At 31.2% G+C, this 12,633-nt stretch overlaps 1 protein-coding gene across 4 annotated transcripts in view; it reads right to left on the bottom strand.

Annotated features, from left to right (window-relative positions):
- Positions 1-12,633, bottom strand: part of LOC114349416 (hypoxia-inducible factor 1-alpha) — a 356,521-nt gene that overhangs the window by 218,887 nt on the left and 125,001 nt on the right. For all 4 annotated transcript variants that reach the window (XM_028299786.2, XM_028299789.2, XM_028299787.2 and 1 more), the window contains exon 2: positions 9,809-9,996. In XM_028299786.2, coding sequence (XP_028155587.1) covers positions 9,809-9,996 — 188 coding nt within the window. The remainder of the gene's footprint in view (positions 1-9,808; positions 9,997-12,633) is intronic.

Raw genomic sequence — 12,633 nt, 5'->3', positions numbered from 1 at the left:
ACCCGGTATATTGATTTCTCGAGAATAAATAGTTTTTAAAGGAATTTTTAAAAGTTTTCTGCAACTGCAACAGATATGCCCTCCTAGAAGCCATTCTGCAAGGAAAAATATTTGAAAAGCGAAGTCCAGAAGGAGGAACATCCTGGTTAAAGAACTTCAAAACCTGGTTCAACGCAACATATGTGCAGCTTTTTCACGTTGCTGCAGATAAGATGAAGATTGCCATGATGATCGACAACATTCGTCACGGATAGGCATATAAAGAAGAAGAACGCCATTTATTTGACTTTTCAATTTATATACATACAGTGTGGCAAAACCAAATGGAATAAATTCATTATTTCGTAAAGCGGCAACTTAAAGGAAAAATCCTGAAACAGTTCGATTTTTATATTTTATTTTTAAATTATGATTTCTTGGCATATATGTCATACTAGTGACGTCATCCATCTCGGCGTGATGACGTAATCGATGATTTTTTAAAATGAGAATAGGGGTAGTGTATAGTCTGTTTTCAAAACCAAGAGGAGTAATTCAAATTTCCCGCACCGTAAAGCTTGTTTGTAATTGATCCAACCTTAGGCAAGTTTACTCCACTGTTATCAAATTTTGACACTAATGACATTTATAATATTTGGCACTATTGGCATTTCATAGGTTAATTAAGTTATATCAGCGATTTTTTGTATTTTCTGCGTCATTCCTTTAAGTTTTAGTCCCTTTACTCTTATTATGTAGTATAATATAATAATATTATATGGATTACCGTCAAAGGCCGATATGATCAACCAAAAAAGAAGATGTATTTATTTGGTGATATTTCTAGTGACTTTCTTGGGTATGAATCTTTCTTTTTAGTTTACTCCTCTTGGTTTAAAAACAAAGCTTAGCTCGTTTAAAAGGTTATTCAAGGCTCTGTTCAGTAATATAAACAATAACATAATTATTTATACAGGGTGTCCAAAAAAATTTTATTGAAGTAAATTAATTGACACAAAAAGAAGAATGTGTGTAATTTCTTTAATTCAAAATACATTTTACTGCTATCAGAAATCAGAACAAAAATGTTTACTTCACAAATAAACATTGCATTTCACATAAATTAAATGTTGAAACTGCCAAGACGCAGACAGGTGGGTGGCAGCTTGAACATTAAATTTAAGCGAAAAGAAATGTTTATTTCTTAATTTTCTTAGAGTAGTAAAATATATTTTGAATTACATAAATTACATACATTCTTCTTTTTGTGTAAATTATTTAATTAAAAAAATTTTTTTTGGACACCCTTTAGAAATAATTATGTTAATGTGTATATTACTGAACAGGGAATTGAATAACCTTTCTAATAAGCTAGCACACGACCCCTATTCTCGTTTAAAAAAATCATTGATTACGTCATCACGCCTAGATGGATGACGTCACTAGTAGTGATGTGAGTCGAGAATATTTCCAAGCGAATATTCGCGAACATTGGAAAGTTTCCGAGAATATTCGCCTATAAAAAATGGAAATATTCTCGTGATTGCGAATATTCCCGGAAACTTTCAATGGAAAATTCTCAGTAGTAATTGCACAAGAGCTCTAAAATTCTATATTAATTTTAGAGATCGAGTGCAATTTGTTGCGATTATTTTATGAATAAAACTGTTCAAAACCAAAATTTTATTGTAATTTATTTATGTAAGTACAAATTAGTACAGTTAAACACAGAGTTGTTATAAATATTTTACGGTTAAAAGTCATCACTTTTATAATTTTATAAAATATATCATCACTTTATAAAATTATCAGCTTAATTTAGATTTCTGTAGCTTTCTATTGGTCAGAATCTCCTATGAATGAAATAATCGAGAATATTTCCGAGAACTTTCCATAATATTTCTGAGAACTTTTGAAAATATAAAGCATTTACATTAGGCATTCTGTGTGATGGCTGGTCAAATATAAGAAACCAATCTGTTATTAACTTTAAGGGCGTTAGACCCCGCGATAAATGCAAGCAATATATTGTGACGATAAATTGCTAATATTTATTTATTTTTATAAAGCTGTTTAGAAGCTGCAATATATTGTCGCGATTGATTATAAACTGAAACAACTCGATCATTACAATAAATTGATGCAATCCGATACCAACTCCAATTCCGATAAATCGCTGCAGTGTACAGTTTACCCTCAACGATAAATTGAAACAACTCGATTGATATCGATAATTTGTTGCGATTTATAGCGGTGTCTAAACGCTGCTTTGACAACACCTGAACCAGTAATGTGTATACTTAACTTTTTTTACAGATTGTGAAAGGCACACAGCTGCATATCTTTCACAAGAAATAATAAATAATATAAAGGAAGCCGGCCCAAAAAAATTTGTGGGATTGTTACAGACAATGCAACACCAATGGATCATTTTGCCGAAGGCAAAATGATTGATAAAAAACAAATATAATTTGATTGAAGCATATTCCTGTGTTTCTCATACATTCAATTTGCTGGTGTCTGATTTGATGAACCTACATTCTCTTAAAAATGTTGAGGCATGTTGTAAAGAAATTGTTAAAAAGGTAACTATTTCCCACATATTTATCTCTTGCCCGATTTAATACAATCTAGCTTCAAAACTACAATAAAGTTATATTATTAAAACTTACTGTAAAAACTAGATAGGGTTCAATCCTTAATTATAAAATAGCCTTATTGTGTTTGAAAGTTCTTTACAGATGCTTATGGTCAAAGAGGGAGAAAATTTAAAATCTTCACGGAATTTTAAATAAAACTGTCTGGATAATGAAATATTTTGAATAAAGTTGCAAAAAGTAGCAGTTGTGCTAACACCAATAATAAATAATTATTATATAATTATTTTAAAATGGATTACTTTATTGGAAGGCAATATGTTTAAACGATCCCAGGTTGTCGTGGCATTTAAGAACATAGAAAATATTTTTACCGAGAATATTCCATTACTTCCAATCAGTAAGCCCGAGGAAAAGGAATGCTTATATCTAAATTAGAAAAAAAAAAAGAAAAAAATGACAGTGAAGCCTGTGCACTATGCTGCAAACTTATTTGATCCTTTTAACAGGACAAAGCATCACTGGTAAAGAGCATATATTAGCTAAGCAGTGTATAGACAAAATATTAACCAACCATCCCAAGTTTATTGACAAAAAAGAAAACATTTTTACAGAACTAACGTACAATAGACATACAACATACATACAATACACACTAACATACAATAGACTAACAAGAAAAATACAATATTTCAATAAGTTACCGAAAGTTTCCAATATTCCCGGAAACTTTCTGGCATTTGAATCTTCCCGGAAATTTTACATCACTAGTCACTAGATATATGCCAAAAAAATCATAATTTAAAAATAAAAATCAACCTGTTTCGGTATTTTTCCTTAAAGTCGCCGGTTTACGAAATAATGAATTTATTCCATTTGGCTTTGCCACACTGTATAATTATGAAAGATGAATAATGAATTGGATCAAAACCAATATGCAACACAATTCTATTTTTCTGAATTAGAATTTCTTTAACTATAAGTAGTGCAGTCACTGAAGGTTTTCACCTCCGATTTCGTTGAACCTCCATCGATTTTCATGAAAATTGGTGAGCAGTTAGAGGATACCACAAGTAACAAAGGTGACATGATGCTAACTTGCGCTTTTACCCTGGGGGTGGATGCCACCCCTTTTCTGGGGTGAAAATTATTTTATTAAAAATAATACCATCACTCGATAGAGGGACAAATTCTAAACAAAATTTGTTATATTAAGTTATTAACATAAATCAATACTTTTTGAGTTATTAAAGATCAAATATTTTATTTTTTCGTAAAAAAATGCATGTTTTACAGCTGTTTTTCACGTGTAACTCAAAAACTATTAGCTTTTACAAAAAAGTTATTCTTACCAAAATTGAAGACAATAAAAAATTGAATACACTATTCACTCAAAGTACTAAACTAATGTTAATTCAAAGTGAGTTATGGGTAATTGAATGTAAATTTTTTTCGATGAGTACTCAAATCTAAGTATTCAAGATTAAATAACGGGAAAACGATGCATTTTATAAAATATATCTGCAAAACACTTATCAAAGTACTTCAGAATACCTAACAAATGAGCTCCAGAAGAAGTTAATAGCATCAAAATTAAGCAAGTTATGATGAAACTAAGAGAATCCTTTCGAATTTTTTAGGAAAAAGTGAAAAATAAAACATACGCCATTTGCACAAAAATTAAAATTTATAGTAATCCTTACAAAAATTTCTTTGTATTAGCATAAGTAATGCTTTTAACAATTTTCACCGGTTTAGAATGCATATTTTTGAAAAAAAGATATAATTTTAAAAAATCAGAATTTTTAAAATTATCGTCATTTTTATTTTCTTTTGATAATAACTATAAAAATACTCAATATACGTAAAAAATGGCAAATAACCAAATTTTAGTTTTTTCTATATCAAATAATTTACCTTTTTTACCATTTTTGTAGGGTGAAAAATAACCGAGATAGAAACGTTTAAAGCTTAAAATTTTGCTGCGAGAACCATGTAGGTAACCGTGGCCATTTAATCTTTGATTTTTAAAAAAGTAAGGGGTTTAAAACATCAAATTCAAACTCGTTTTAATAGCCTTTAATTATCTTTCAAACCGTTTTTAGTTGAACCTGATATCTTAACAAAATAACGGAGTTAATACAAAAAAGGATAACATTTTTTGGAAAAATTTTTAAAAGATAAAGTTTGAAAAATTTTTGGAGCATAAATTTTATTGTTATTAACTTGTTCGGTATCTCATTTGATAGATATTTATAAGTACTTTGACAAATGTTTAATAAGTTTATATTATAAATTGCATCATTTTCCCGTAGTTTAAGCTTGAATACTTAGATTTGGGCACTCGTCGAAAAAGATATGCATTCAATTTCCTATAATTTACTTTTAGTTAATATTAAAAGGTTTTTTAGTAAGAAGTTTGTTTAATTTTTTATTAGCTTCAATTTTGGTAATAATAACTTTTTTGTAAAAACTTATAGTTTTTGAGTTATCTATGAAAAATCGGTTAAAAACATGCATTTTTCTTACCAAAAATTAAAATTTTTGATCTTTAGTAACTCAAAAAGTTTTGATTTATTTTAATAACTTTATATAACAAATTTTGCTTATAATTTGTCCGTCTATCGAATTGGGTTATTTTTAATAAAATAATTTTCACCCCCGAGGAGGGGTGGCATCCACCCCCAGGGTAAAAGCGCGAGTTGGCACCATGTCACCTTTGTTCCTTGAGATATCCTCTAACTACTCACCAATTTTCGTGCAAATCGATGGAGGTTCAACGAAATCGGAGGTAATAGCTCATATCCACCTTCAGTGACTCCACTAAAGCTCAATTCTACAATTATTCCTATATCTTCCAAGAAATCTTAAAGCGCAGTTTTCATGTCCTTAAGCAAAACATAACTCGCAAAAATCCTCTATTATATTTGCAAATTGTTTCCGATCCGCAGTGCGTTATTACAAATTATTCAATTAATTACCTCATAATAATACACTTTGTAGATCGGTTTGAATTTGCGATTTAAGTTGATTGGAAAATTGTTTCGACTGCAACGTGCATATAAGCACATATGCAAAGGAAAATTACATGTTTAAATGGAAATTGAGAGAATTTTTGTGATATAAAATTCCAAATTTCAAGGTAGAATTTGAATAAAACGTTTTATTACCCCTTTTTTCTTACAATAATGTACAGGTTAACAAAATAGATAGTGTTCACATATTGTTATTATTCCAGTTTGACGGGAATAATAACAGGTTTTTAAAGATCTTATAATCAAGACTCAATGATGATGGTCGATAGGACCGAAAACGTTTTCTCTAATTTTTTCATTCAAATTTACCTACCAGAAAAAAGAAGTTTTTATACTTCTTTCTCCTTTTATTTTTGCATTATTGTACTTACTATTACTAGGGTGTTCCGAAAAAACTAAAGTTTAAAAATGTTGATCTCCCCGGCTGTATTTTAGTTATGGGTAGACCATAAACATTCAATTTTAAATTTCGGCCCAAAATCTTAACCCTAAACCTTGTCCCAAGCCACCCCTAAAAATTTTTTTTGTTTTTTTCAAATATTTTTAATTACTTTTAATTTATAACTTTTTGTAAGTACCTAACAAACAAGTAAATTCAGTTTTCGTTGTTCTCTGGTTTTAACTTTTATTTTACATATTTATATGTTCAGAAAAAAATCATATAGTCGGAGAGATAGAAGCGGATTTTGTGCGTGATAAGTAATATGGAAAAACTATACGGGGATATGTTAAATTAGTTGTGTACATGATTTTCCCCAACGGCCGGAAACCAGAGTGGGGGGTAGTAGTTAGGTCAAAGTCGCGGTTTTTATTATTTTTTGAAGTTATACTTTTTAGGCGCGATTGAGATTGAGGGTGAATTTATATTGATCTGCGCGCATGCGCATACCGACAGTATGGTATTAGTCGTTATACGGGCTCTGATTGGGTGTTGAAATGATCTGTCAATAATAAATAATTGTTCAATATGAAGGTAAACAAATGTATAATATATTAGTTTTATTGTTGTGAGGACAGAAACAAAAAAGTTTATAATTGTAGTGACATTTAAATAGTTTTTAAAAGCAACAGGTACGTAATAATTGTAAATGTATCATAGGTACCTACCTATTTGAACCTACCAAAATATATAGTATGTAATACTTTTATTTACATAATTTGATTACCATCAAAATTTCTATCAATGTTCACCTAATATATTGTTTTCTTACTCTATGTTTTGTTGTATTTTTCAATTATAAATCATTTCAATTCAAAATCAAAATAATTTAATTTAATTCAAAAATGTCAAAAGCTTAATCCGTTTAGTTAGTCGATCTTCGCACATACTGACACATTGCCTCCGTGGCGAAGCGTTTAAGGCGAATGAACCCCAATATACCAACCGCGCTGATAGCTGGTTCGAATCCCAATAAAAACTTTTATTTTTTTATTTTTTTTATACATTTTATGATTGTAAGTATATTTATTATATAATTTTATTTTCAGAAAATACGTATTTAGTTAAAAAATGTTCCGACAATTAATGTTCAGAAATCATCTGTGGCATTTTTAATGTGTTTGTGTGTGTTTTATTCTTTTATTATTTTAATTTTTGGCACTGTTTTAATAAAAATGTTTGAGAAGTAGTAAGTACAAATTAGTTTAATATTTAAATAAAATATAAATAAAAAGTATAATAATTTCGTTTAAATCATATAATAGAAGTATAACTTCTTACGTGCGTACAAAGTACACACACATTCTTTTTTTTTGTGACGCTCATGATCGAGATACTGCACCAAAATTTGGGAATAAGTAGGTCATGACCCTCATCCTCAACTCTGGTTTCCGCCCCTGGAGATTTTGCTTAGTTACGTCATGATCTACTTATTCCCAAATTTTGGTGCACTATCTCGATCACGAACGGCAAAAAAAACCCTTGTATTTTTATACTCACTCCTGCCTACCACCCCTTTGTACTCCAAGCAGCGTTCCGCCCCTGGAGATTTTACTTAGTTACGTCATGACCTACTTACTCCAAAATTTTGGTACACTATCTCCATCATGAGCGTCACAAAAAAATAATAAAAACCGCGACTTTGACCCCTTATAACTACCCTCGTCCCCCACTCTGGTTTCCGGCTCTAGGGATTTTACTTAGTTATGTCATGGTCTACTTATTCCCAAATTTTGGTGCACTATCTCAATTACGAACGTCGCAAGAAACCCCTTATATTTTTTATATTCACCCCTGCCCCACCCCTTTGTCGGCCACGCAGCGTTCCACCCCTGGAGATTTTACTTAGTTACGTCATGACCTACTTATTCCCAAATTTTGGTGCAGTATCTCGATCATGAGCGTCACAAAAAAAATAATAAAAACCGCGACTTTGACCCCTTATAACTAACCTCGTCCCCCACTCTGGTTTCCAGCCGTTGGGGAAAGTCATGTACACAACTAATTCAACATATCCCCGTATAGTTTTTCCATATTACTTATCACGCACAAAATCCGCTCCTAGCTATTAGACTAATAGGCCATGATAACAAGTTTAATATGTGGTTTAAAATATCCTAAATACATATTACTAATTTTTCACGTTTATTGATCTTTCTCTAGTCTCTAGATATCTTGAGTATTTATGAAAATATGTACTAATGAAAATTGTTCTTGTTAAAAAAACAACACATTTTTCTAACTAATTATACATTTAAATATAAAGGAATGCACAAAGCTGTTACAAACTTATTTAAATGGAAAATAGTAACTACTCAGTAAAAGTTTATTTAAAGATTAATCAAAGTTGCCTTCCTGAAATCGTTAAAACACTTCTTGTGGGGTCAACTACTTGTAACACACTTTGCTTGCTTTTTCATTTGTGAGGGACAATGAAATGTCTTGCATCAATTTTACAACTCTCTCAGCAATTCATTAACAACTCTAATGTTTTTTAAAAAGTTCATTGCGGTAGTCTTCGTTCTCCTCCTATGTTTGCACTGGAGTTTTCAGCCTACTATTTTCCGTTTAAATCAATTTGTAACAACTTTTATGTATTCCTTTATATTTAAATAATGTATAATTAGTTAGAAAAATATATTGTTTTTTAACGAGAATAATTTTCATAGTTAATTACTTAAGATATTTTGAAAATTACCAATAAACGTGTAAAATGAGTAATATTTATGATATTTTAATCCCCATATTAATGTTATCATGGCCAACGATTTTTTTTCTGAACATACAATGTAAAATAAAAGTTAAGACTGAGTTTACTTGTTTGTTTACTTAAAAAAAGTTATAAATTAAATCTAATTAAAAAATTTGAAAAAACCGAAAACCGAACGCCCTAACGAAAAGCCAAAAGTGATCAGATATTACATTCGATTCTGCAGATACGAAAATACCAGTACCAACATTTCAAGAACTAAAAATGCGAAAGCATCTCTTAAAGATCACAAAACTCCAGGAAATGATGGTATAAGTGGAGAATTGATAAAAAAAGTACCAAACGTTTTACATGAAAAATTGTATGACATTATTCTGAGACTATGGCAACAACATAAAATGCCTAATAGGGAATGGAATGCAAGCGTTATAATACCTATACATAAGAACGGAAATAAAGAACAGTTGCGAAACTATAGAGGCATATCGCTTATTAGCACAGAATGTAAAGTTCTATCAATTATCTTGCTAAAGAGACTCACTCCTGGTTCGGAAGATATTCTAGGCGACTACCCATGCGGCTTTCATGCTGGAAGGTCAACAATAGACCAAATAGATAAAGGCAGTTTTTGTTTTCATTTGATTCAGAGTTGGACCACCATCTCCATATAGCTATTTCAGCATCTATGCATCCTCAGTGGAGCCATGCAGTCACAACTCTAAAACAAAATCAACAAACCCTGCCTATTTAAGGGAAAACATCGCGAATAAATGAATCCACCTTTTGAGACGCAAAACAGCGACATCTCTCCAATAGACCAAATATTTACGATCAGACAAATATTAGAAAAAAAACTGGGAATTAATTCGAGATGTACACAACATTTTCGTACAGTTTCAGCAAGCATATATGATTAGATAAAAAGAAGCCTATTCGCTCCATGCTCCATGCGTGGCCATTAAGACACGAAACGATGCCAGCCTAAGTAGTGGCGAAATATGACAATTTTGGCGATTTTTAGTAATACCAGTGTCACAATCAAACTTACCAGCTGTCATCATATTTCTGATTTTAAGATAGGAAATGGCAAGTCGCATAACTGAAGCCTTATCCAATTGGCTAATCTGCTCGCTTGAGAACGGGAGGGAACTAGCAAGGTCGAGATAAAGTTCGGTTTCTTTAGATCGTCGACATCTAGCAGCATTTCGAGATTTTTCTTTTCGTTTTTCGTTATTCCTAAAACAAAACGACTTACTTTTAAGATGTATTCGATTTAGAGCAAACAATGTAATACATACAGCCAAACATGTTGAAAAATTTGATTGATATTTAAAGAAAATTTATTTTAAAAATAACACTAAAATCTGGTACATATTTTCTAAATTTAACCCATATTTATTATTGGACCGACAATTTTTTTGGTTTCAACACATTTTTCTAATGCAGATTTATTTTTTTAAGCTGGTATATCTGAATTTTTCGAATTCTCTGGACAAAATCAAAGATATGAAGATCTAATGTTTTAGCAGAATATCTTGAAGATAGGTCATTTACATCGGCTGATTGTTCCAACACGTGTGATGTGATGGGAATTTTTTACACAAACTGCATGCATAATTGAATTATTGAATTATTTAATTGTATAGTATAGTTGATCCAAAAAATGTCATAACCCAGACATCCAAAGTGAAAGATATCCTTCAACACCAAATTGTTCTATATGGTCCACACAATGTCCAGAAAAAAGTCACACCATTTTGAGCGTCGGGTTTGGGGGGGAGAGGGGGAAGAAATCGGTAAATTCGTAGTTTTTTAAGTTTTTCGCCAATATTTCTAAAACTATGCGGTTTAGCATGAACAACCCTCTATACAAAATTGTTCTACATTAAATTTGAAATAAAAAAGGCCCTATGCATAATCTTTCTAAAATGAATGGTTCCAAAGTTACGGAGGTAGTATAGTATAACTGGTCCAAAAAAGGCCTAACCCAAACATCCAAGGTAAAAGTTTTCCTCCAACACCAAAATGTTCTATATGGTCCACATATTGTTCAGCAAAAAGTTACACCATTTTGAGCGTCCGGTTTGGGAGGGAGATGGGAGAGAAGCCGGTAAATTAGTAGTTTTTTTACGTTTTTCGTCAATATTTCTAAAACTATGCTTTAGCGTAAACAATGTTATATACAAAAATGTTCTACATGGAATTTAAAACAAAAAACGTTCTATACATAATTGTTATAAAATCAACGGTTCCAGAGTTACGGAGGGTGAAAAGTCAAGGTTTTCGATACATTTTATATTTTTTGGGCAATATTTATGATATAACTATACCAAAAACCCAGACATCCAAAGTGAAAGTTATCCTCCAACACCAAATTGTTCTATATGGTCCACATAATGTTCAGAAAAAAGTCACACCATTTTGAGCGTCGGGTTTGGGGAGAGGGGGGGGGGGAGAATTCGGTAAATATAAAAAGTATCGACAACCTCCACTTTTCACCCTCCGTAACTCTGGAACCGTTGATTTTATATCAAGTATGTAAAGAACCTTTTTTGTTTTAAATTTTATGTAGAACATTTTTCTATAGAAAATTTTTTACGCTAAAGCATAGTTTTAGAAATATTGACGAATAACTTAAAAAAACTACAAATTTACCGACTTCTCTCCCATCTCCCCCCCCCCCAAACCGGACGCTCAAAATGGTGTAACTTTTTACTGAACAATATGTGGACCATATAGAACAATTTGGTGTTGAGGGAAAATACTTTGGATGTCTGGGTTAGGCCTTTTTTGGACCAATTATACTATACTACCTCCGTAACTTTGGAACCGTTCATTTTAGAAGGGTTATGCATAGGGCCTTTTTTATTTTAAATTTAATGTAGAACAATTTTGTGTAGGGGGTTGTTCATGCTAAACCGCTTAGTTTTAGAAATATTGACGAAAAACGTAAAAAACTACGAATTTGCAGATTTCTCCCCCCCCCCCCCCCCAAACCCGACGCTCAAAATGGTGCGACTTTTTTCTGAACATTATGTGGACCATATAGAACAATTTGGTGTTGGAGGAAAACTTTCACTTTGGATGTCTGGGTTTGGGTCTAACTGTACCATATTATAAATGATTTAATGTCCGACTGGTATATTACTTGACAAATAATGACATGATTTCGAAGTCGGTTAAGTATGATATATTGCCCTAGGGCGTTATTTTGATAAATATGTAACGCCCTAGGGTATTAAATTTAAATAACTAGTTAAATAGTGTCAAGTTGACAAATAACAACCTAAGTAAAACTATGGTTACCACAATTACGTTACGACTATTGCTGGTAAATGTACTTATTTGAAAACTAATTAATTCAAAATTCATTCAAATTTTTTTGCATATAAAGAATAATTTAGTCGGACATTAAACGTTGAAGGCACCACGGATATTATAGATAATAACGCTTTCGGTAAAAGTATATCCCTCGAGCCAAAGGCCCTCGGTATATACACTATACACAATTGACCTCAAGCGTTATTATCCTTATAAGACCCTTGGTACCTTAATAACTATAATATTATATTAACTTCGTATATTTTAACTAGATTTATACATTAAGAAATTATCACTGTTAACCTTGTAAATGTTATCAAATACTATTGACTGTAATACATACAACTCTTGACATTTCCCATTACATTTGAGGAAGCAAACAATATAGCGCCATCTAGTGGTGTGCGGTGATAACCAGAGCAATCTAACCTTACATTTATAAAATTGCTTTATTATTGTTTTTGTATAAGTGTTTGAACTATTTTTATTTTAATTTAATTTAGCAAAATTAGCTCGTTATTCAAAAATTTATAAAATTAAATTTGAATGTTT

The sequence above is a fragment of the Diabrotica virgifera genome, chromosome 1 (assembly GCF_917563875.1).
Source record: "Diabrotica virgifera virgifera chromosome 1, PGI_DIABVI_V3a".
In the NCBI taxonomy this organism is placed as follows: domain Eukaryota; kingdom Metazoa; phylum Arthropoda; class Insecta; order Coleoptera; family Chrysomelidae; genus Diabrotica; species Diabrotica virgifera.
Note: the sequence above shows the minus strand (reverse complement) of the source record. Positions and strands in the feature narration are given on the sequence as shown.